The sequence below is a fragment of the Giraffa tippelskirchi genome, chromosome 13, assembly GCF_054371585.1.
Source record: "Giraffa tippelskirchi isolate mGirTip1 chromosome 13, T2T-mGirTip1v1.2.pri, whole genome shotgun sequence".
Classification (NCBI taxonomy): domain Eukaryota; kingdom Metazoa; phylum Chordata; class Mammalia; order Artiodactyla; family Giraffidae; genus Giraffa; species Giraffa tippelskirchi.
Genome location: NC_137287.1, coordinates 22535851 through 22562056, shown reverse-complemented (window position 1 = coordinate 22562056; position 26206 = coordinate 22535851). Strand labels below are relative to the sequence as shown.

Genomic DNA, 26206 nt, shown 5'->3' with positions numbered 1-26206 from the left:
CACAATGGAATATTACTCAGCCATAAAAAGGAACACATTTGAATCATTTCTAAAGAGGTGGATGAACCTAGAGCCTGTTATACAGAGTGAAGTATGTCAGAAAGAGAAAGGTAAATATTGTATACTAACACATAAATGCAGAATCTAGAAAGATGATACCGAAGAATTTATTTGCAGGACGGCAATGGAGAAACAGACATAGAGAACAGACTTACAGACATGGGGAGAGGGTGAGATGTATGGAAAGAGTAACATGGAAACTTACATTATCATATATAAAATAGAGAGCCAACAGAAATTTGCTTATGTCTCAGGAAACTCACAGGGGCTCTGGATCAACCTAGAGGGGTAGGATGGGGAGGAAGATGGGAGGGAGGGAATATATGTATACCTATGGTTATTCATGTTGTGTTTTGACAGAAAACAACAAAATTCTGTAAAACAATTATCCTTCGATTTAAAAAATAAATAAATAAATAAAATACATTTTCTTACCAAAAAGGGAATAAAATACTTAAGAATAAACTTAACCAAGGAGATGAAAGACATGTATAATGACAAACCTTGCTGAAAGAAATTAAAGAAGTTACAAATAAATGAGAAGATACTCTATATTCATAGATCGGCAGATTTAATATTGCTAAGGTGTCAATAGTCCCCCTAAAACATTCAGATTCAGTGCTGGCCCTATCAAAATCCAAATTATTTGGAGGAAGAAGGAGAACAGAAAAATCAGTCCTAAAATTCTTATTGAATCTCAAGAGACCTGAACAGAAAGTCTATTTTTCCCATAGTTATTGAGATATAACTGACAAATGACATTTTGTATGTTCAAAGTATACAGTGTGATGATTTGATATACATACATATTGCAAAATTACTGCTGCAAAAGGTTTGTTAATGAATCCATAACCTCAGCGAGTTACAATTTTTCTTTCTTTTTTTTTTTTTTTATAAATTTATTTATTTTAGTTGGGGGCTAATTACTTTACAATATTGTAATAGTTTTTGCCATACATTGACATAAATCAGCCATGGGTTTACATGTGTTCCCCTTCCTGGACCCCCCACCCACCTCCCTCCCCATCCCATCCTTCTGGATCATCCCATTGCCCCGGCCCTGACCCCTTGTCACATGCATCGAACATGGAATGGTGTTCTGTTTCACATATGATAATATACATGCAATTTTTCATTGCACGGTTATAACTTTAAAGGTCGGCTCTGTAGTAGTATACAACACAATATTGTTAACTATAGTTACTATGCTGTGCATTGGATTCCAGAACTTATAACAGGAAATTTGTACCCTGTGACATACATCTCCTCATTTCTCCCACCTCCCAGCCCAGGACCAGGAAACTATCATTTCTCTCTATAAATAGATAGACATAAATCTTTATTCATTAATCTGTTGATACACAATTAGGTTGTTTCCATGTCTTGCATATTGCTAATAATGCTGTGGTGAACATAGGGAGGGGTGCAGATATTTCAAGACAGTGATTTTATTTCCTTTGGATACATACTCAGAAGTGTATATATCTACCATAGTAATATATCCACCATAGTAATAATCATATGGTAGTTATCTTTTTAACTTTTTGAGGAACTTCCATAGTGTTTTACATAGTGGCTATACCACTTTATATTGCTACCAATGGTATACAAGTGTTCTCTTTTCTTCACATTCTTGTCAGGACATATCTCTTGTCTTGTATATGATAGCCATTCTAACAGATGTTAGGTAATAGTTTACTGTAGTTTTGATTTATATCTCCCTGATGACTAGTGATGTTGAGCACATTTTCATATGCCTGTTGGCCGTGTATGCCTTCTTTGAACAACTACTTGTTTGGGTACTTTGCGTATTTTTAAACTGAATTAGTATTATTTTTCTATTGAGTTGTATGAATTCCTTTTATATTTGGTATTTTAGCTTTTCATCAGGTATATAGTTTGTGAATAATTTCTCCCATTCCCTAGATTGCTTTTCATTTTGTTGGTTGTTTCCTTTGCTGTGTAGGAGTTTTTTAGTTTGATGTATTCTCACTTGTTTATTTTTGGTTTTGTTAATTGTGATTATGGTGTCATATCCAAAGCACCAATATAAAGAAGAATGTTGGGAGGTTTCTCCTGTTTTCTTCTAGGCATTTTATAACTTCAACTTATTTTTAAATCCTTAATCAATTTTGAGTTAATTTTGTGAATGTTGTAAAACAGAGGTCCAGATTCATTCTGCATATGGATATCTAGTTTTCCCAACACTGTTTATTGAGGGCCTTTTTTCCCATTGAATATTCTTGGCTCCCTTGTTAATTATTACTTGAACATATATTCGGAGAAGGCAATGGTATCCCACTCCAGTACTCTTGCCTGGAAAATCCCATGGACGGAGGAGCCTGGTAGGCTGCAGCCCATGGGGTCGCTAAGAGTCGGATATGACTGAGGGACTTCACTTTCACTTTTCCCTTTCATGCATTGGAGAAGGAAATGGCAGCCCACTCCAGTATTCTTGCCTGGAGAATCCCAGGGACGGCGGAGCCTGGTGGGCTGCTGTCTATGGGGTCACACAGAGTCGGCTACGACTGAAGTGACTTAGCAGCAGAACATATATTCAAAGGTTTACATTTTTATGAAACACACAAGTTTTCAACCTTTCATTGTTGAGTATGATGATGTCTTGGATTTGTGTTATTAATATATGCCCTTTATTGCTGTGGTATATTCCTTCTACAAAATTGCTGAACATTTCATCATGAAAGGATGCTGTATTTCATTAAATGTTTTTTCTTTCATCTGTTTAGTGCTTGGCAAACACGGTGTGTGTGTGTGTGTGTGTGTGTGTGTGTGTGTGTTGGGGGTACTCAGTGGTTGTAACGGCTATTGGAGTCCTAAGCAGTGCCTCCTGTGAAACAACTAGGAATCAGATCAGGCAGCCATGGAGTCTAGAGCATACTCTTGGCTGTAGGTGCCACCTGCAACTGCCCATGTAGTGAAGGACAGTTGTGGACACATGCAGAGTGATGGTGGCCAAGGAAGGTAGCAGGGGATGTGAACAACTATGGGCTCGTCGGAACCTGTGGAATCCCTAGCTGTCAGCATGTTCTCCTATGGTGGCACACTCTCAACTTGGATATGCAGTCTACAGTGGAAGCTGGTGACAGGGGTTGAATTAGGGGCATGCAAGTGCATTCCTGGAGAGACTAGCTACAAGTGGGTTTGGTGGTAGTGGCCTGTGACAGACAGCAGGGCCTGATCAAGTCAACAAGAAGCAAAAGGGGCCTTGACTGTCCAATTTGTTGTTCAGTGGGTCAGTCGTGTCTGACTCTCTGCGACCTCATGGACTGCAGCACAACAGGCTTCCCTGTCCTTCAGTCTCTCCCAGAGTTTGCTCAAATGCATGTTTATTGAATTGGTGATGCCATCCAACCATCTCATCCACTGTCATCCCTTCTCCTCCTGCCTTCAATCTTTCCCAGCATCAGAGTCTTCTCTAATGAGTCTGCTCTTTGCATCAGATGGCCGAAGTATTGGAGCTTCAGCTTCAGCATCAATCCATACAAAAAAATTTCAGGATTGATCTCCTTTAGGATGAGCTGGTTTGATCTCCCTGCTGTCCAAGGAACTCTCAACAGTCTTCTCTAGCACCACAGTTCAAAAACATCAATTCTTCGGCCCTCAGCCTCCTTTATTGTTCAACTCTCACACCCATAAATGACTACTAGAAAAGCCATAGCCTTGACTATACAGATGTTTGTCGGCAAAGTAATGTCTCAGCTTTGTAATAGTCTAAGTATGCCATAGCTTTTCTTCAATAGCTAATGTCTTAGTTTCATGGCTTCAGTTTCTGTCTGAAGTGATTTTGGAGCCCAAGAAAATAAAGTCTGTCACTGTTTCCATTTTTCCCCATCTATTTGCCAAGAAGTGATGGGACTCGATGCCATTATCTTAGGTTTTTGAATGTTGAGTTTTAAGCCAGCTTTTTCACTCTCCTCTTTCACTTTCACCAAGAGGCTCTTTAGTTCCTCTTCGCTTTCTGCCATAAGATGGTGTCATCTGCATATCTGAGGTTATTGATATTTCTCCTGGCAATCTTGATTCCAGCTTGTGCTTCTTCGAGCCCAGCATTTCTCATGATGTACTCTGCATATAAGTTAAATAAGCAGGATGACAATATACAGCCTTGACGTACTCCCTTTCCTATTTCTATTTGGAACCAGTCTGTTATTCCATGTCCAGTTCTAACTGTTGCTTCCTGACCTGCATACAGGATTCTCAAGAGGCAGGTTGGGTGGTCTGGTACGCCCATCTCTTTCAGAATTTTCTACAGTTTATTGTGATCCACACAGTCAAAAGCTTTGGCATAGTCAATAAAGCAGATATAGATGTTTTTCTGAAACTCTCTTGCTTTTTTGATGATCCAGCGAATGTTGGCAATTTGATCTCTGGCTCCTCCTCCTTTTCTAAAACCAGTTTGAACATCTGGAAGTTCACGGTTCATGTATTGCTGAAGCCTGGCTTGGAGAATTTTGAGCATTACTTTACTAGCGTGTGAGATGAGTGCAACTGTGCGGTAGTTTGAGCATTCTTTGGCATTGCCTTTCTTTGGGATTGGACTGGAAACTGACCTTTTCCAGTCCTGTGGCCACTACTGAGTTTTCCAAATTTGCTGGCATATCGACTGCATCACTTTCACAGCATCATCTTTCAGGATTTGAAATAGCTCAACTGGAATTCCATCACCTCCACTAGCTTTGTTCGTAGTGATACTTTCTAAGGCCCACTTGACTTCACATTCCAGGATGTCTGGCTCTAGGTGTGATCACACCATCGTGATTATCTGTGTTGTGAAGATCTTTTTTGTACAATTCTTCTGTGTATTCTTGCCACCTCTTCTTAATATCTTCTGCTTCTGTTAGGTCCATACCATTTCTGTCCTTTATTGAGCCCATCTTTGCATGAAATCTTCCCTTGGTATCTCTAATTTTCTTGAAGAGATCTCTAGTCTTTCCCATTCTGTTTTCCTCTATTTCTTTGCATTGATCACTGAGGAAGGCTTTCTTACCTCTCCTTGCTTGCTGTTCTTTGGAACTGTGCATTCAAATGGGAATATCTTTCCTTTTCTCCCTTGCTTTTTGCTTCGCTTCTTTTCACAGCTATTTGTAAGGCCTCCTCAGACAGTCATTTTGCTCTTTTTACATTTCTTTTATATGGGGATGGTCTTGATCCCTGTCTCCTGTACAATGTCACAAACCTCCGTCCATAGTTCATCAGGCACTCTGTCTGTCAGATCTAGTCCCTTAAATCTATTTCTCACTGCCACTGTATAATCATAAGGGGTTTGATTTAGGTCATACCTGAATAGTCTAGTAGTTTTCCCTACTTTCTTCAATTTAAATCTGAATTTGGCAATAAAGACGCTCCTGACCTTGGGCGTGGGGTAGCTCCTCTTGGCCATGCTGCTTCTGCAGTTCATTAACATAGCTTAAGACAAACATTTCCATAAGAAAAAAAGCATTGATTAGTTCAAGGTTTGAGAAAAGTTAAGTTCAGGTGGAACCAGGTGTCATCATGGCAACACAGAATTTTAAAAGAAACCTCTTCTTAAATTTATATAGAGAAGGGGAAAAAATCTAACACTTGTAGTTTGTGTCCTCCTGCAGCGTACTGCTACTGCTACTGCTACTGCTGCTAAGTCGCTTCAGTCATGTCCGACTCTGTGCGACCCCATAGACGGCAGCCCACCAGGCTCCGCCGTCCCTGGGATTATCCAGGCAAGAACACTGGAGTGGGTTGCCATTTCCTTCTCCAATGCACGAAAGTGAAAAGTGAAAGTGAAGTCGCTCAGTCGTGTTCAACTCTTGGCGACCCCATGGACTGCAGCCTACCAGGCTCCTCCATCCATGGGATTTTCCAGGCAAGAGTACTGGAGTGGGGTGCTATTGCCTTCTCCGCCTGCAGCTTAAGAGAGAAGTAAAAAATGTCTGACACTTGCAGCCTGTTTTCTCCATTTGGAGACCCCTGGTCTTCCTGCCTGTTACCCTCTCATTGAACTCTGTTTGCTGAATGTTTTGTTGAGGATTGCTACCTCTATTTTCATCAGTGATATTGGTCTCAATTTTATTTTTGTGTGGTACTTTGCCTGGTTTTGGTGTCAGGGTGATAATGGCCTCATAGAATGAGTTTGGGAGTGTTTGTCCCTCTTCAATTTTTTGGAAGAGTTTTAGGAGGCTAGTGTTATCTCTTCTCTAAATATTTGATAGAATTTGCCTACGAATGCATCTGTCCCTGGGCTTTTGTTGGTTTGCTTGTTTGAAGATTTTTTAATCACAGTTTCAATTTCAGTGCTTGTGATTGGTCTGTATATATTTTCTTTTCTTCCTAGTTCAATCTTGGAAGATTGTGTCTTTGTAAGAATTTGTCCATTTCTTCCAGGTTGTCCCTTTTATAGGAATATTATTACTTATAACAGTCTTTCATGATCCTTTGTATTTCTGTGGTGTCAGTTTTAAGTTCTTTTTTCATTTCTATTTTATTGATTTGAGACTTCTCTTTGTTTTTTCTTGATGAGTCTAAATAACAGTTTATCAATTTTGTTTATCTTCTCAAAGAATCAACTTGTAGTTTTATTAATCTTTGCTATTTTTTTCTTCAGCAGTTATTTTTCCATTTATTTCTGCTCTGTTTATTATTTCTTTGCTTCTATTAACTTTGGGTTTTCTTTGCTCTTGTTTCTCTGATTGCTTTTGTTGTAAGGTTAGGTTGTTTATTTGAGATTTTTCTTGTTTCTTCAAGTGCAATTGTAATACTATAAGCATCCCTCTTTCTTATATCCCATAGGCTTGAGTTCATCATGTTCTTGTTGTCATTTGTTTCTAGGTACTTTTTATATTTTCTCTTTGATTTCTTCAGTGATCTGTTGGTTATTTACTAGTATATTGTTTAGTCTTCATGTGTTTGTGTTTTTAAGGCTTCTTTTTCCTGTAATTGATATATAATCTCATAGTATTGTGGTCAGAAAAAAATGATTGCTATGATTTCAATGTTCTTGAATTTACTAAGGCTCACCTTGTGGCTCAGCATGTGGTCAATTTTGGAGAATGTTCCATTTGCACTTGAGAAGAAAATGTATTCTGCTTTTGGATGGAATGTCTTGTAGATATGAATTAAGTCCCTCTAGGCTTATCTATCATTTTAAGGCTTGTGTTTTCCTATCCGTTTTCTGTCTGAATGATCTGTTCATTGATGAAAGTGGGGTGTTAAAATCCCCCACTATTATCATATTACTGTCAACTTCTCCCTTTATGTTTGTTAATATTTTCCCTACATATTGAAGTGCTCATATGTTGGGTGCATATATATTTATAATTGTTATATCTTCTTGAATTGATCCTTGTGAATCATTGTGCAGTGTCCTTCTTTGTCTCTTATAATAGTCTTTGATTTAAAGTCTATTTTGTCTGATATGAATATTGCTATTCCAAGTTTCTTTTGATTTCCATTTTCATGGTATACCATCTCCCACCCCCTTACTTGCAGTGTGTATGTGTCCCTAGGTGTGAAGTGGGTTTCATGTAGACAGGATATATATGGGCCTTGATTTTATATCCACCCAGTCAGTCTATGTCTTTAGGTTGGTGCATTTAATTTATTTACATTTAAGGTAATTATCAGTATATATATTCCTATGACCATTTTCTTAATTGTTTTGGGTTTGTTTTGTAGATCTTTTCTTTCTCTTGTGTTTCCTGCCTAGAGAAGTTCTTTATCATTTGTCATAAAGCTGGTTTGGTGTTGCTGAATTCTCTTAGCTTTTGCTTGCCTGTAAAGTTTTGATTTCTCTGTCAAATCTGAGTGCCTCCCTGGGCACAGAATTCTTAGGTTTACCTATTTAGGTAAATAGGTTTACCTATTTCATCACTCTAAGTGTATCATGCCCCTCACTTATGGCTTACAGAGTTTCTGCTGAGAAATCAGCTGATGACCTCATGGGAATTTCCTTGTATGTTATTTGTCATTTTTCTCTTATTGTTTTAAATATTTTATCTTTGTCTTTAATTTTTGTCAGTTGGATTTCTATGCGTCTCTGTGTATTCCTCCTTGGTTTTATCCAGCCTGGGACTCTTTGCACTTCCTGGACTTGGTTCACTGTTCCCTTTCCCATGTTATGAAATTTTTCAGCTATTATCTTTTCAAATATTTTCTTGGGTTTATTTTGCTCACTCTTTTCCTTCCAGGATCCCTATAATGTGAATGTTGGTTCATTTACTACTGTCCCAGAAGTTTCTTAAGCTATCTTCACTTTTTTTTTCATTCTTTTTTTTTATTGTGTTCCATGGTAGTGATTTCCACCTTCGGTTTTCCAGTTCACTTATTCATTCTTCTGCCTCAGTTATTCCATAATTGATTCTTTCCAGTGTATTTTTCATTTCAGTTATTGTATTTTCCATCTCTGTTTGTTTGCTATTAGTTCTTCTAGGTATTTGGTAACCATTTCTTGCATCTTCTATGTTATTTTTCCAAGGTCCTGGATCATCTTCACTAACATTATTCTGAATCCTCTTTTCTTGGAGTTTGCCTATCTCCACTTCATTTAGTCATTTTTCTGGGCTTTTATCTTGTACCTTCAACTGGGACATTATTCTCTGCCTTTTCATTTTGTTTAACTTTTCGTGATTGCAGTTTTGATTCTGGAGGCTGCTGGATTGTAGGTCTTCTTGCTTCTGCTGTCTACCCTTTGGTGGATGAGGTTATTTAAGAGGCTTATGCAAACTTCCTGATGGGAGAGACTGGTGGTGGGTAGAACTGGGTCTTTCTCTGGACAGCAGGGCCATGCTCAGTAAAACTTCAATCAATTTATTTGCTGATGGGTGGGGCTGAACTCCTCCCCTCTTTGTGTGGCCTGTGGTGGCCCATCTCTGGAGTCTACAGGTTCTGTGGAAGGGCTAATGGCAACTTTCAGGGGGGCTCACATGAAGGGGTATTTCTTAGAAGTGCTGCTGCCAGTACTTTTTTCCCCACAGTGAGCCACTACTGCCCCATATCTCTGCAAAAGACCCTGCAACAGTAGTGGGTAGGTCTGGTTCAGCCACCTGTGGGGTCACTGCTCCTTTCCTCTCTGTACTGGTGTGCATGAGATTTTGTGTGTGCCCTCCAAGACTGGGGTCTCTGTAGAAGTCTTGCAATTTAAACTTGCCAGCCTTCAAAGTCAGATTCTCTGGGGATTTCTAGTCCCTTTGCTGGATCTCCAGGCTCGGAAGCTTGATATGGGGCTCAGAACCTTCACAATAATGGGAGACCATCTGTGGTATTATTGTTCTCCAGTTTATGGGTTGCCTATCCAGGAGGTATATGATTTCATTTTGTCATGACTGCACTCCTCCTACCATTTTGTTGTGGGTTCTTTGTCTTTAAATGTGGAGTATCTTTATTCTGTTGTTGTTGGGTTCCAGCATATTTATGTCTATAGTTGTTCAACAGTTAGTTGCAATTTCAGTACTCTTGCAGGAGGAGATGAGTGCACATGTGTCTACTTCACCATCTTGAACCAGTCCTCAAAAAGGGATATTCTTGAATCTTGTCTTGTTTATATAGAATTATTTTATAGGCTTATATCCTCCCTCATTGTTGGGACATTTATCACAACTATCAGCCTGCTTTCTAATTAAAGCCCTCCAGGTCCTGCTAATCAGTGAGGTCCTGACTGATTGACATTGCAGGTCACTGTTCTCCATATCAGGAAACTTTCCCCAACCCAGGGCAGAGGTCTTGCTCCAAATTATGATATTTTAACCCTTATAGTTGGTGTGTTTTGATTACTTTTTTCTCTTGATCACATTTATGATATCTGGTGATTTTTAGTGAATGCTGGACATTATGTTAAAATACTAAAGTCTATAGAGGATTAAGCTATGATTATCCTTCTGAGTGGCTTTATTTATTTATTTACTCAGTCAGTTATATTCAGGATAGCTGACTTTAATAGGATTGAAGGGATATAATATTGATTTAGTCTTGTAAGACCTGATCTATTGTATTTATCTTTACTCTTGGCACATAGAGTATATTCGAAAGTAGAGACATCACTTTGCAGACAAACATCCATATAGTGAAAGATATGATTTTTCCATTAGCCATGCACAGATGTGAGAGTTGGACCATAAAAATGGCTGAGCACCAAAGAACTGATGGTTTTGAACTGTGGTGCTGGAGAAGACTATTGAGAGTCCCTTGGACTGCAAGGATATAAAACCAGTCAATTTTAAAGGAAATCAACCCTCTATATTTATTGAAAGGACTGATGCTGAAGCTCCAATACTTTGACCTTATGCTAAGAGCTGACTCACTGGAAGAGACCCTGATGCCGGGAAAGATTGAAGGCAGGAGGAGAAGGGGACGACAGAGAATGAGATGGTTGGATGGCATCACCTACTCAATGGAGATGAGTTTGAACAAGCTCCAGGAGATGGTGAAGGACAGAGAAGCCTGGCATGCTACAATCCATGGGGTTACAAAGAGATGGACACAACTGAGTGACTGAACAACGACAACAATAGCCACTATGGGGAACAGTACAGAGGTTCCTTAAAACACTAAAAATAGAGCTACCATTTGACCCTGCAATCCCACTCTTGGGCATATACTAAGAGAAAAACGTGTTTCAAAAGGATATATGCACCCCTATATTCGTTGCAGCACTATTTACAATGGCCAAGATATGGAAGCAACCTAAATGTTGCTTCAGCAGAAAGTAAAAGTGAAGTCGCTCAGTCATATCCGACTCTTTGTGACCCCATGGACTGTGGCCTCCCAGGCTCCTCCAACCATGGGATTTTCCAGGCGAGAATACTGGAGTGGGTTGCCATTTCCTTCTCCAGGAGATCTTCCCAACCGAGGGACTGAACCCGGGTCTTCCGCATCGTAGGCAAACGCTTTATCATCTGAGCCACCTCTGCTTCAGCAGAGGAATGGATAAAGATGTGGTGGATATATACAGCAGGATATTACTCAGCCATTAAAAAGTATGAAATAATTCCATTTGCAGCAACATGGATGAATCTAGAGATTGTCATACTGAGTGAAGTCAAAAAAAGAGAAATACCATATAACATCCTTTATATGCAGAATCTAAAAAGAAATGATATAAATGAATTTATTTACAAAACAAAAACAGACTCATAGACTGAGAGAATGAACTTATTACTCCATGGGGAAGAATGGGGAGAAGAGATAGTTAAGGAGTTTAGGATTGACATGTACACTTTGCTATATTTGAAATGGATAACCAGCAAGATCCTACCGTCGATCACAGGGAACTCTGCTCACTGTTATGTGGCAGTCTGGATGGGAAGGGAGTTTGGGGGAGAATGTATACATGTATATGTATGGCTGAATCCCTTTGTTTGTCCACCTGAAATTGTCACAACATTGTTAATAGGATACATTCCAATATAAAATAAAAAGTTTAAAATGCAAAAAATAAAGAAGTGGAAGTCCTTACAAATCAATTTGGGGACTGACAGTTTGAAGGAGGAAAAGAAGTTTGAGAGAATTAATATGGAATGAAATACATTTTCTCAGTGAAATTTAGCTAAAATGTGTGAGGTGTATGTGGATTGTTAACAGAATAAAGTTTTTCCCATGTATTTTTATTTTTTAATTAAATATAGTTGGTTTACAATATTGTGTTAAGTTCAAGTATACAGCAAAGTGATTATTTGCTGTTATAGGTTATTACATGGTAGTGGATATACTTTTCTGTGCCATATCTTTGTTTTTTGTTTATTTAATATTTCATAATGTGTATCTCTTAATCACATACTCCTAGTTTGTTCCTCCCCCTTTCATCTTTGGTAGCCATAAGTCTTTTTTTTTTTTTTTTTTGTCTATGTGTCTGTTTCTGTTTTGCAAGTTCATTTGTAGTACTTTTTAGATTTTGTATATAAGTGATATCATAATATTTACTTTTGTCTGACTTCATTTAGTATGATAATCACTAGGTCCATCCATGTTGCTGAAAATGGCATTGTTTCATTCTTTTTATGGCTGAATAATAAAGGATTAATATTCTTTATCCATTTATTTGTTGATGGACACTTAGGTTTCTTCTGTGCCTTGGCTATTATGAATAGCACTGTTATTTACATTGGGGTGCATTTATCTTTTTAAAATAGAGTTTTCATCTTTTCTGAATATATGCCTAGGAGTGGAATTGCTGGATCATATGGCAACTCTATTTTTAATTTTTAAAGGAACTTCCTTACTGTATTCCATAGTGGCTACATCAATCTACTTTCCCACCAACGGTGTAAGAGGGTTCCCTTTTATCAATACCCTCTCCAGCATTTATTGGAGAAGGAAATGGCAACCCACTCCAGTATTCTTGCCTGGAGAATCCCATGGACAGAGGAGCCTGGTAGGCTACAGTCCATGGGATCTCTAAGAGTTGGACACGACTGAGCGACTTCACTTTCACTTTTCACTTTCATGCATTGGAGAAGGAAATGGCAACCCACTCCAGTGTTCTTGCCTGGAGAATCCCAGGGATGGGGGAGCCTGGTGGGCTGCTATCTATGGGGTCACACAGAGTCAGACATGACTGAAGCGACTTGGCAGCAGCTCTAAAATACGTAGTTAATGATCTATATTGTGTGCTGAGCCCCTGACTGGTATTATGTTCTCATTCCAGGTGATCTGGAGGACTATTTGGCAGATAGTAAAAAATGCATTTACTCATGCATTATTGCATTTTCCATTAAGGTTAATGGAAGTGAAAATACAGTTAACTTTTGGTTCAACAATGAGGCATACCATTCGTCATCATTATCTCTGGCTGTATTAGACAATATTATTTTTATGGCACTTTCTGGCCCTGATGCTTCCATTACAGTCACGAACAAACCTCAGCCTAAATATTCTACTTCTGGTGGACCTGCACATCGGTATGTATACTTTTTTCATTGAACTTGAGCTTTAAGCTTTAAATAGATCCCTTCTTCCCTTTCCAACCATGTTTTTTATTAAAAGTTAACTTTAAAAGTTAATTTAAATAAGAAAATAGCTGCTAATAATAAATATAATTTATAATACATTAATAATTAAAGTTATTGTTAGAAATTAATGTTTCCCACTTTATTGCTTTACCAATGTGTCCTCTTTATTCATTCTTTTGTAGTGCAGTGACAGGACCACAAATAGCCTTAAATTTGTTTTTTGGTGTGAGTATTTTTGTCAGTGGCTTTTGTCTCCTGACAGTGAATGAGAGAGTCACTAAGGCGAAGCACATTCAGTTTTTGAGTGGGGTTTATGCCCTTAATTTCTGGCTCTCTGCTCTGCTGTGGGACTTCATCATCTTCTTCATTTCCTGCTGCTTACTATTGGTGAGTGTCAGACGAAGTATTTTAAGAGTTCATTCTGTTAAACGCCAGAGGATTCTTATATGGCTAATATTAATTTAAATATACATCTCTCAAGAAAGATAAAAAATCTTTGGCTCATTATGTCAGAGAATACTTTGTGGAATGCATCTCATAGTGAAAATTTTCTATTTTCTATTATTTTTTAATAAAATATTATTGTCTACTGAAACATAAATGTGTCTCTTGATCTGGCTTCTTATGTGCTTGCTCTCCCATATGTAGTCAGCCCAAAGCTTCTACAATTATTGAAGGATATAATATGCACACTAAAAGACCAGTCCCATATTGAACAAAACAAATACTTTAAAATTATTTTCCTTCTGGTCCTAGTGTTTTCCCATCTTATTATCTGTTGTAATTATTTGTTACAAAAGAGATCCTTATGCTCAATTTTTACAGTTTCCCTCAAGAGATTTTTAAATTTTATGCCATCAATTATTTAAATTTTATGTTTCTGTTTTTGAATATTTGAATGTTGAATAGATAATGAAGAGCTATTGAAACTTTTATTACTAAAAGCAAAATTAGGAGGATTTTGGGTCTGTTTATGCTTGTTGCTTTCTTCTCTCTTTATATCTGGTGTCTTCTCCACAGCCACATTTCTATCCTATGAGAAGGTCAATGAGCCACTGCTGTGAAAGTTAAAACAAACCTATTTGTTTCTCTTAAGAGAGATGTACTGGCTGTAGAGTTGGAATGTTGTAACTTTTGCTTCTGAGGAAGAGCTAGGCTACTACACATTAGAAAAGTAAAAGGATTAGAGACTTAAGGTGGTATGGAGAGCTCCAGGGTAGAAAGGAAAACCTAATGTTTTTCTCTTTATCATATGCACTACTGTAGCCAAGGAGCTCAATGCTCCTCTCATGCTTCCTCTCATGGTTTGCCAGATAGCCACTTACCAACTTTTTGAGGCCACTAGTTACTTCTGTTACTACATGAACTAACTGGAGGAGCTAATGCAGATATTACCTCATGCTCCATGATTTTCCTCCGCCATTTGCTACTTGCACAAATTCTAAAACTTAATTTATTTTAAAAAATTTCTGATTGCTTTAGCTACATTCCACAGCTATATTATTTTATAAATCACTAATTTCCAAATATTTTCTAATTTCTAAAATACCTTTGAACTGTGAGGTTTTCTAGAAATGTATGGTTTGATTTCTAAGCAGTTTGAAAATATATTCATAGCTTAATACCACTTTTCTTGGAGATTATATGAATATTTTCAATCATTTGAAATCTATTGAGTCATATTTCATCATCCAGAATGTGGTAAAAATTTATAAATATTTTATGTGTATTTGATAAGAAAACATACTTGTGATTTCCAAAGGGGAGAGATAAGAAGGGAAGGAAAAATTAAGATTTTAACAGATACAAACTACTATTCACAAATGAGATAAACAACAAGGATATACTGTATAGCACAGGGAATTATAGGCATGGTAATAACCTGTAATGGGGTACAATCTGCAAAAATATTGAATCACTGTGCTGTACACTTGAAACTAACATAATATTGTAAGTGAACTATACTTCAATAAAAAGACTTTGTCTCCTGCTGTTACTGAGGGCATTATTCTATGTAGTCAGTTTTGCTCATCGAGGTGCTCTTCTCACTACTGTTACTGACATTTTCAGTCAGTTCGGTTCAGTCACTCAGTCGTGTCTGACTCTTTGCGACCCCATGGACTGCAGCACACCAGGCCTTCCTGTCCATCACCAACTCCTGGAGTTTACTCAGACTCATGTCCATTGAGTCAGTGATGCCATCCAGCCAACTCATCCTCTGTTGTCGCCTTCTCCTTCTGCCTTCAATCTTTCCCAGCATCAGGGTCTTTTCAAATGAGTCAGCTCTTCACATCAGGTAGCCAAAGTATTGTAGTTTCAGCCTCAACATCAGTCCTTCCAATGAATATTTAGGACTGATTTCCTTTAGGATTGATTGGTTGGATCTCCTTGTAGTCCAAGGGACTCTCAAAAGTCTTCTCCAACACCATAGTTCATTTGCCTACTTGTTTTTATTTTCTGTAACATTTTGATATAGTTTGAAATTTTGCTTCGTGTAATTTTCTTTGTGGAATGGGTATATTGATGTGTGCATACATATTTAGATTTGTATTTTCCTGGTGGATTGACCCCTTTATCACTGTCATTTTCCCCTTTTCAATGTACTGATATCCTAGCCTTAAATTATACATTTTTGGCAATAGCATAGCTACTTTGATCATTGTTTTTTTGGTATATTTTTACCATCTTTTTATATTTAAGTTTTCTGGGTCTTTATATTTAAAGTATTTATATAAAGTTTGTGTTTTTTTTCTTCAGGCTGGCAATCTAGCTTGGTGCATTCTAAGAAGTTTGGGCTTATGGCATCATCTTATTTTTTTCCTATTTAAATAATCTATTTTTGTTTCCTCTTTCTCCCTTTTTTCTGCTCTCTATTAAGTTGTGTTAATGCTTCTTTTAGCGACTGCCTTAAAAATTAACACACACATTTGGTTAATTACAAGCTATTGCTTTTACTACTTCCCTAACAGTGATAAGATCTTGTAGCCTTAACATTTCAATGACTCCTTCTGACTTTTTTGCATTACTTTGATAAGACATTTTCATTTCTGCATACCCAAAAGGTATTATCACTTTTTATGCAGTAAATAGTCACACTTATTCATAGAGTTTTTTTGATTGCTCTGCATTTTTATTCTGAAATTTTATATATCAGTTTTCTCTTCCTAAAGAACTTCTTATGATAGTCTCTTTAAGAAAGTTACAGTGACAAAAAAGCTTAGATTTTATTTGCATGGAAGTTATTTCATTTTCTTTACCTTTTGAAGAATATTTTCCTGAATTTTCCCCTCCTATATTTTAATAATATTCCAATGTCTCATGGCTTGCTTCTATCAGTTTTTAAGAAGTCAGTTTTGTTATTTTTACTAATACTACTCTTTGGAATGTAATATATCTGTTTTCCCCACTGATATTTAAAAAGATTTCTCATTTTTGTTTAGATTTTTATCATTATTACTATACTTATTACTATACTGGGGTTTTTTTTGGCATGTACCCTGCTTGGAGTGTTCAGAGCTTCCTAAATCGGAATTTTGGTGAGAATTAACTGTTTAAAATAACCTTATACAACCTCAGAGAAACAGTCTTAGACCTATAGCAGTTACTCTTTAGGAGAATGCCCAAAAAATGAAAAGTCACATTCAAAACAGTAAGAAATTTTATTGCATTTTGACTGGCCCTTGACTCAGCCCCTTCCCCTGCAGCATCATCTTGGTCTATAGGAGATGGCAATCCAGTTGTTAGTTATCTCCCTCAAAGTGAAAGAAGTAGAACATACTTTATTTACAACATTCTGACCTGTCTTGAGAATGTTAAAAGAATTGGTCTCTGTCTAGCCTAACTTGGATCTCAGATGGAAAGGGATGAAGGAGGGACAGATTGGGAGTTTGGAATTAGCAGATGCAGACTATTTTTTTTGTTGTTGTTGACTCTTAAACTAATCTTTTTTTTTTTTCAAATAAATTTATTTATTTTAGTTGGGGACTATTTATTTTACAGTATTGTAGTAGTTTTTGCCATACATTGACATGAATCAGCCATGGGTTTACATGTGTTCCCCTTCCTGGACCCCCCTCCCATCTCCCTCCCCATCCCATCCCTCTGGGTCATCCCATTTCCCCAGCCCTGAGCATTTGTCTCATGCATCGAACATGGAATGGTGTTCTGTTTCACATATGATAATATACATGTTTCAATGCTATTCTCCCAGAACGTCCTACCCTCACCTTCTCCCTCAGAGTCCATAAGACTGTTCTATGCATCTGTGTCTCTTATTCTGTCTCGCATATAGGGTTATCATTACCATTTTTCAAATTCTATATATATGCATTAGTATACTGTATTGGTGTTTTTCTTTCTGGCTTACTTCACTCTGTATTATGGGCTCCAGTTTCATCCATCTCAATAGAACCGATTCAAATGTATTTTTTTAATGGCTGAGTAATATTCCATTGTGTGTATGTACCACAGCTTCCTTATCCATTCGTCTGCTGATGGACATCTAGGTTGCTTCCATGTCCTGGCTATTGTCAACAGTGCTGCGATGAACATTGGGGTACACGCGTCTCTTTCAATTCTTGTTTCCTCGGTGTGTATGCCCAGCAGTGGGATTACTGGGTCATATGGTAGATGCAGACTATTATATGTAGAATGGATAAACAACAAATTCCTACTGTATATCACGGGGAACTATATTCAATATCTTGTAATAAACCATAATGAAAAAGAATATTGAAAAGTACATATATTTATGCATAACTGAATTACCCTGCTGTATGGAAGAGATTAACACAGCATTGTCAATCAACTATATTTCAGTTTTTAAAAATGTATTGGGATTTCCCTGGTGGTCCAGTGGTTAAGAATCTGCCTTGCAATGCAGGGGATGCAGGTTCAATCCCTGGTTAGGGAACTAATATCCCACATGATGTGGAACAACTAAGTATGTGCTGCAGCTACCGAGCCCATGCACAACTAGAAAGTCTGTGCACCACAACAAAAGAAACTGCATGACACAACAGAGCCAAATAAATAACCAGTATTAAAAACTGTATTAAATATGCTCAAAGAGCTAAAGGAAAATACAAAGAACCAAAGAAAATTAGGAAAGTGATACATGAGCAAAATAAGAATAATAACAAACAGAAACTGTAATAATAAACCACACAAATTCTGGAGCTAAAATATATAATAACTGGTTGAGAAAAACCTTGAAGGATTTCAACAGAAGATTGAACAGGCAGGATAAAGAATTAGCAAGCTTCAGGAAAACTGGAATTACCAAGTCGAAAGAGCAGGAGGAAAAAAAAAATGGCAAAAAGTAAAACAGTCCTCAGAGAATTGTGGAGTTCCATCAATTGGATCAATTACACATTATGGGAGTCCCAGGGAGAAAAGAGAGAAAGAACAGGTGAAAAGATATTATTTAAAGAAATAATGTCCAAAAACTTCCCAAATTTGATGAAAGACATGACTCTAAAACCCCAAGAATCTCAAAAAACAGCATGTAAGAAATAACCAAACAAGACCCATACTGAGAAACATGGTAATGCTGAAATTCAAAGACAAGGAGAGGATATTCCAAGTGAGAAGTAACTCCCTGTGTATAAATAATCCTGAATAATATTAATAAATAACATTACTAATCAATTTCTTAGTAGAGATTTTAGAGGCCAGAAAGCAGTGGTATGATATGTTGAAATATTGAAAGAGAAAAAGTGTCCCTGAAGAATTCTATATCCAGCAAGCTGTTCTTCTAAAACAAGGAAGAAATTAAAACATTTTCAGATAAATGAAAGCTGAGGGACAACTAGGAACTCCAAGATCAAGATACTGATTGATTTGTTTCCTAGTGAGAACTCTCTTCATGGCTTGCAGATGGCCACCTTCTCACTACGTCCATACATGGGAGGGAGAGAGAGAGCAATCTCTCATCTTTCTTCTTCTTGTTAGGACACTATCCCATCATGGAAGCCCCACCCTCATTACCTCATCTAAATCTAATTACATCCCAAATATAATCGCATTGGGACTTAGGGCTTCAAGGTATAAGCTGGTGATGTGAGGCGGGGAGACATAGCATTCGTCCATAACACTGAATGAAATTTTTGTTTGCTGCTCCACTTTTCTACAGGTTTTAAAAGACAAATGTGTAAAAATAGTTATAAATTCATATTAGTGGTTTACAATGTATAAAAATGTAAGTTGTAATATGAATAACAAAGAGTTGGAAGGAGTTGTATAGTAGTAGAACTTTTATATGTTATTGAAGTTAGGGTGGTATCAATTCAAATTGTATTATTATAACTTTACTATGTTATATGTAACTCATGATACAAAGGAAATAGCCATAGAATACACACAAAAGTAAAAGATAAGGGATTCAAAACATGTCAATAGAAGAAAACTGAATAAAAAAGAAGACAGTAACAGAGAAACTGAGGTACAAAAATGAGTTACTTAAAAAATAGCAAAATGACAAAAGTAAGCACTTATCAGTAATTATTTTAAATTTAGATGGATTAAACTTCCCAATCAAAAAGCATATATGAAAAATTGATTAAGATAAATGATTTAACTGTATGTTGTCTACAAAAGACTCATTTAGATCTAATGAATAAAAGAAAGAAAAAGCTGAAAGTGAAAAAGTGGAAAAAGATATTACTAATATCAGACAAAATAGACTTTATGTTCAACAGTGCTTCAAGAGACAAAGAAGGGTAGTATCTAGTGATAAAAGGAGAAAATCACCCTACATAGCTAAAACAATTTTGAAAAAGAAGAACAAAGTTGTAGTACTCACTCTTCCTAATTTCAAAACTTACTACAAAGCTACAGTAATCAAAAGAATCTGGTACTAGTATATAAACCAATGGGACAGAAATAAAACCCAGAAATAAACTCTTTCATATATGATCAAATGATTTCTGACAAGAGTTCCAGGACTATTCAAAGGGTGCAGAAGAGCCTTTCAACAAATGATGGTGGGAAAACTGCATATTCACATACAACAGAATGAAATTGGATCCTTATCTTAAACTGTATACAAAATTTAAGTTAAAATGGATAAAGTTCTAAATGTAAGAGCTAATACTGTAAGATTTTTTAAAGAAAACAAAGGGGAAAAATTTCATAACATCGGATTTGGCAATGGTTTCTTGGATGTGATAGCAAAAGCACAAGCAGAAGAAAGAAAAAGATAAATTACTTGGACTTCATGAAAACTAAGAAAACACATAAATCAAAGGGCATTGTCAACAGAGTGAAAAGGCAATCCACAATATGGAAGAAAATATTTAACATTTTATACTTGCTAAGAAATTAATACCCAGAATAAATAAGGAATTCCCCAAAGTTAACAATAACTCCAACAAACCCAATTCAGAAATGAACTAGAGCTTGAGTAGACATTTCTCCAAAGAAGGCCAATAAGAGCATATAAAGATGCTTGACATCAGTAATCATTAGGGAATGCAAACCAAAAACAGTAGTGCTGCTGCTGCTGCTGCTGCTCCTAAGTCACTTCAGTCATGTCCGACTCTGTGCGACCCCATAGACGGCAGCCCACCAGGCTCCGCCGTCCCTGGGATTCTCCAGGCAAGAACACTGGAGTGGGTTGCCATTGCCTTCTCCAAAACAGTAATGAGATACTCCTTTATACCTATTCAGATGGCTACTATCAAAAAGAGAAAATGACAAGTGTTAGGAAGGATGTGGAGAGACTGGAACGCTGTGCACTAATTGTGGGAATCTAAAATGGTGAAGCTGCTGTGGAAAAGAGCTCGGCATTTCCTCAAAAAAAATAAACAGCATTACCAGATGAGTTAGCATTTCCACTAACAGTGGAATTCCAAAAGAATTGAAAGCAGGAATGTGAAAACGTTTGTACATCATTGTTCATAGCAACATTATTCACAATAGCCAACTAGTGGAACCAACTCAAGTGTTCACTGATGAAAACATGGATAAATAAATATGGTATATACATACAATGGAATATTAATGGAATTCAATCTTTAAAAGTACTGAAGTTATCGTACATGCCACAACATGTGCAAGCAATTGAATTCATTCTATTTCTCTTGAAAGTCTGCCCTGATAGAAACAAAGTAGTCATGTCCATAATACCCAAATATTTTCACTAATGTTATATTCACTTTTTGTTGCTTTTTCTATTACCATTGAAAACTTGCTACCAATCACATAGTAGATCTTATCAACATAACACTGCTGTTCACTTCTCAAGTATCCTGCTACATAATCATTTATAGTTCAAAATAGATAACCCTAGAATACTTGGCAAAACCACAATTAATAACTTACAAGATCCAGACCTCTGGAAACTTATTTTCCTTAGTAATTCTGTAGGTTCTCTCTTTCCTTACTTAAATCCCCTATAACTTTGGGCTTCCTTGTGTGCTTCTCAACTGAGTGGCTGAGATAGGAAGAGGAGGATTAGGAATACAGTAGTCAAGAGGCAAAATCTGAAAATAGAGAGTTGTGAAAAGTTGGTCCCTTAACATCACAGCTTACAGCTGCCAGAATGAAAACCTTATCAAAGCTTTTCTTACTAGGAATATAATTTCTGGAAATATTGATAGTGAGCTTATTTGGGGTTGGGTGAAGAGGCATAAAGAATATACTTTGATCTTGTTCAAGAACAAAATGAAACTGTTCCAAATAGATAAAAACAAGTAGAAAGTAAAGTAAAGGGGTTCTTCTCACTGATAAAGAAAATGTGGAAGTACCTCACAGCCATGATCACAGATCAAATTATTTGATTCATAAATAGCTCTGTGTTCTAACAAGGAAGATTTATCCTTCTCTGAGTTTATTGACTTGTGTTCTCAGGTATTATATTGCATAGTTTTCTTCAGTTTGACTTTATTTCTGTATTCTGTATCTCAGGTGGTGTTCACGTTCTCTGACTTGAAAATATTGGTCATGGATTACCGCATTCTGGATACATTGCTCATCTTCATGGTGTTTGGCTGGTCTGTCATTCCCTTCATGTACCTGATAAGTTTCCTGTTTTCTAGTCATACCAGTGCCTACATCAAGCTCGTCATGTTTAACTACTGTGCAGGGTTTTTTGGTGCAGTAGCAGATTTATTTATAACCTCAATTCAGGGTAAGGACTTAAAACAATTTCCTCTTTTCCACAGGAATAGTTAAAGAAAAATTGGCTTGAAGAATGGAACATTGCAAAGTTGTTTCCTTCTGGGTTTCTGGGGAAGTTTTACGCTAGTGTTAATAACCATATTAAGTGTCACTAAAATTATAAGAATCATGTTATGTACAATGCAAAACAAATTATGACACTGATATTTTTGCTAACCCAACCCTCTTCCTTCAGGCTTATTTTGCATAGCATTTGCAGAATATTTGTCTCTTTATTTTCTTTTTGATTTTGAGATTAAGGAGAAATTGACTGGACTGGCAAAGATATCAAATAGGAATTTCTTAGGAGACAGACTGTTGGCATGCCTTTGTTAAATCACTCTACAAACATTAATGTGATCTGTTTCAAGTAACCCAGCTATCCTTGGATTTGCAGAGACTGAGAAGAATAAGCTTCCAACCCATTATTGACCTTAGATCATGCCTTCCCCATGAAATAATTAATTCCCTGAGCTAGCTGAAGACCTATTATAATATTCATTGTACACCTATTCAAGGGGGGAATATTAAGCCATATGAGAAATTATTGATTTCTGAATAGCAGACTAAGAAACATATAGGAGGATACTTAATCACATTGCTATTAATTAGTCTGTATTTGTTTTGTATTGCTACTGTAGTAAGTTACCACAAAATTAGTGAATTGTGCAGATTATCTTACAGCTTTTAAACAAATAAGTTTCATTGGGATAAAATCAAACTATCTGCAAGGCTGCATTCACTTTTGGAAGGTTTAGGGGAGAATTTGTTTCCTTGCTTATTTGAGTTGTTGGCAGAAATTCAATTCCTTTATATTACAGTCCTAAAAAATGGATTTTTTCTAAAATGGATATTTTTCCTTTCTGAAGGAAGGAAGAGCTCACCAGTGAAAGGTTTCATCTCACACTTGTAGTTTTCTTTGTGGGAAGTTTTGTTGTTAATTATAAATTTATTTTCTTCATGAGACAGGGCTATTAAGATTTCTTATAGCTCCTTGTGGAACTTTTGAGATGTCACCTTTTTCAAAGAACTTTTGCATTTCATCTAAGTATCTAAAACTATTGGCATAAAGTTATTCATAACATTTACTTATGATTCTTTAAGGTCTATTTATAAGTATTGATAACTGCTCATTCTTTCCTGGTATTCTGTATTCACTCACATTCTCCCCCTTTCTGTCTGATCAATATTTACCACTTTTTTTTTTGTCTTTTCAAAATGTTGCCTTTTGGTTTTATTAATGTTGTGTATTTTTATGTCCTGCTTTATGATTTTCTGTTCTTATATTTATTTTTCTTTTTTTCTGTTACCTTGGATTAAATTGGCTAGGCTTATTCTACCTTTGTAAGATCAATTATTACATGATTTTAAACCTCTCTCCTTTGGAATATATGAGCACTTAAAGCTATAAAGTTTCTTCTAAGTACTAATTTAGTTGTATCCCACACATTTAGATATGTTGTATTTTCAGTATCATTGAGTTAGGAATATTTTATAATTTTTCTTGTAATTTCTACTTTGACTCCTATGTTGTTTAACCAAATGTTTGACGACTTTCTAGGATTTTTTGTGATAATTTTTTTTTAAATTTATTTTGTACTAAAATTGATCTCAGTTCATATTTCAGTCTTTTAAATGTAATTATACTCTAGGACAACTTCTCTGCTTAATCACTACTCGTCTGAAGTACAGAAAATGTTCATGTCCCATTCAAGGCATTTCTAAAAGCCCCTAAAATATTAGATTTTTATTAGAATACCCTCGTGAAATATCTAAGAGCTCTTACTCGGTATGCCTACATATGACATGTGACACAAAATGATTATAAAATAGATACTAACCTGACTTCTTATAGTAATTAAGTGTACTATAAGAAATATTTCTAGGATAGTTGGTTTAGCATGATTTCTATTCAATTTCATTGTAAGAATAGCACTATAACTTTATAGGGTCATTTGTTTTCTCAGAGACAGTGATCTGCTTATTAATATCCTCTGAGGAAAGTTATACAAAATTTAAAGAGTGCCAAAATGAAAAATAATATTCAGTCATTATAAATTCAGTATTCTGATACTCAAAGTCTTATTATACATTTGTTTAAAATGAGAGGAGATTAAGAGGTAGTCTTTGAGCAAAAAAAGAATAAATTATGGTGAACCAAACAAATTAAAATCATAATAAATGAAAAAAAATTCACTGGAAGGTTTCAAAACAGATTTAATCAGGCCAATTCTGTGAACTTGGAGGTAGGACAATTGAGTCTAAGGAAAATGCAGAAAAAATAGTGAAGAAAAGTGAATAAAGTTTAAGGGATTGCTGGTACATCATCAGGGAGACCATATACATATATATATGTATATATATGTGTATCCATATATATATATATATACATGATATAAAATCATGCAATATCCTCTCCTTGTCCCAGAGGAGAAAAAAGAGAAAAGGAGGCAAAAACAATATTTCAAGAAATAATAGTCAAAAACATCCCAAATTTGATGAAAAATATGAATCTACAAACACAAGAAATTCAGCAGACTCCATCTAGAAAGAATTTAAAGATCCTCATGAAGACACATTGTAATCAAACTCCAGAAGGACAGAAAGGAGGACCTTGAAAAGATCATGACAGAATTAACTCACCAAGTTCAAAGAGTTCTTGATAAAATTAATAGTGGATTTCCCATTAAAAACCATGGAAAACAGAAAACTGTGGAATTAAAAAAAATATATCTATCAAGAATTCTATATCCAGCAAATCTGTCCTTTAAAAATGTAGAGAAAAAAAGAGCCTCCCAGATTTTAAAAAGATAGGTAAGTACACTACCACTCAACTTGTATTACAAGAAATGTTAAAAGGAGTCATTCTGGATGAAATAAAATTATGCTATAACATAACTTGAAGTTGTATGAAGAAATAAAGACTTCAGGAAAGGTAACTAGGTAAAGAAATATGAAATCAAGATTATTCTATTTTCCTTTGTAACTTCATACCTTGAGAAATGAGTAAAATAATAGAAAACTAAAGCCAAAGGCAGCAGAAGGAAGAAAATAATAAAGACTAGAGATAAAAGGAACAGTGAAACTAAAAGGAAATTCTTTGAAAAGAGCAACAAAATTTAAGAACTTCAGCTAGATTGTCTAAGGAAAAAGAGAGAAGGAAATAGCTACAATCAGAAATAAATGTGAAGAATTTACGTCTGATTTTCCAGAAATAAAAAGTTGTACAAGACTGAATGAGTGCACATCAAAAATTAGATAACTGAGATGAAACGGGCAAACTCATAAGAGCACAAAAATAATCTAAACTGACTGGACCAATTCATAGGAGCACAAAAATAACCTAAACTGACTGAAGAAGAATTATAAAATCTCAGTAGACCTCTAACAAATAAAGAGATTAAAAGAAAAATGAAAAATCTCACAACAAAGAGAAGCCCACGATCAGATGGTTTAACTGGTAAGTTCTATCAAACTTTTTAAGAAGTAACATGAATTTTCCTAAAATTCTTTAAAAATAGAATATGAGAGAACAATTTCTAACTCGTTTTAAGAGGAAATCATTTTCCTGTAGTAAAGGCAGATAAAGATATCACAAGAAAAGATAATTAGAAACAAATACCTTTGTGAATATATGTGCAAAAGTCTCTGGCAAAGCAGTAGCAAACAAAACCAATAGCAATTTAAATGATTACACCATGACCAAGTGGAATTACACCAGAAATGCAAGGAAATTTCAACAAAACAAAATCAAATCATTCATTGTCAAAATAATGGGAAAAAAAAATCCCACATGATCATCCCAACTGATTCATAAAAGACATTTGACAAAATTCAGTGTGCTTTTATGGTAATACATCCATACAATTAAGATTTTCTCAGAATGATAAAGGGCATTTATATAAAAACTACAGGTATACTCAGTGGTGAAAGACTGAAAATTTTCCTTCTAAAATCATAAATAAGACAAGAATGCTCCCTTTCACCATTGCTATTCAACATTGAATTGTAATTGTAGCCAGAGAAATTGGATGAGAAATAAAAATTTTAAA

General features: G+C 35.9%; 1 protein-coding gene across 11 annotated transcripts in view; it reads left to right on the top strand.

The window, feature by feature from the left end:
* LOC145531644 (phospholipid-transporting ATPase ABCA3-like) overlaps nucleotides 1-26206 on the top strand; it is a 234321-nt gene that overhangs the window by 138808 nt on the left and 69307 nt on the right. For all 11 annotated transcript variants that reach the window (XR_014072622.1, XR_014072623.1, XR_014072621.1 and 8 more), the window contains 3 exons: nucleotides 12692-12944; nucleotides 13178-13382; nucleotides 21903-22125. Coding sequence is in view for 8 of the 11 variants with exons in the window: in XM_081554592.1 (XP_081410718.1) it covers nucleotides 12692-12944; nucleotides 13178-13382; nucleotides 21903-22125 (681 nt within the window). In the remaining 3 variants the exon portion in view is untranslated. The remainder of the gene's footprint in view (nucleotides 1-12691; nucleotides 12945-13177; nucleotides 13383-21902; nucleotides 22126-26206) is intronic.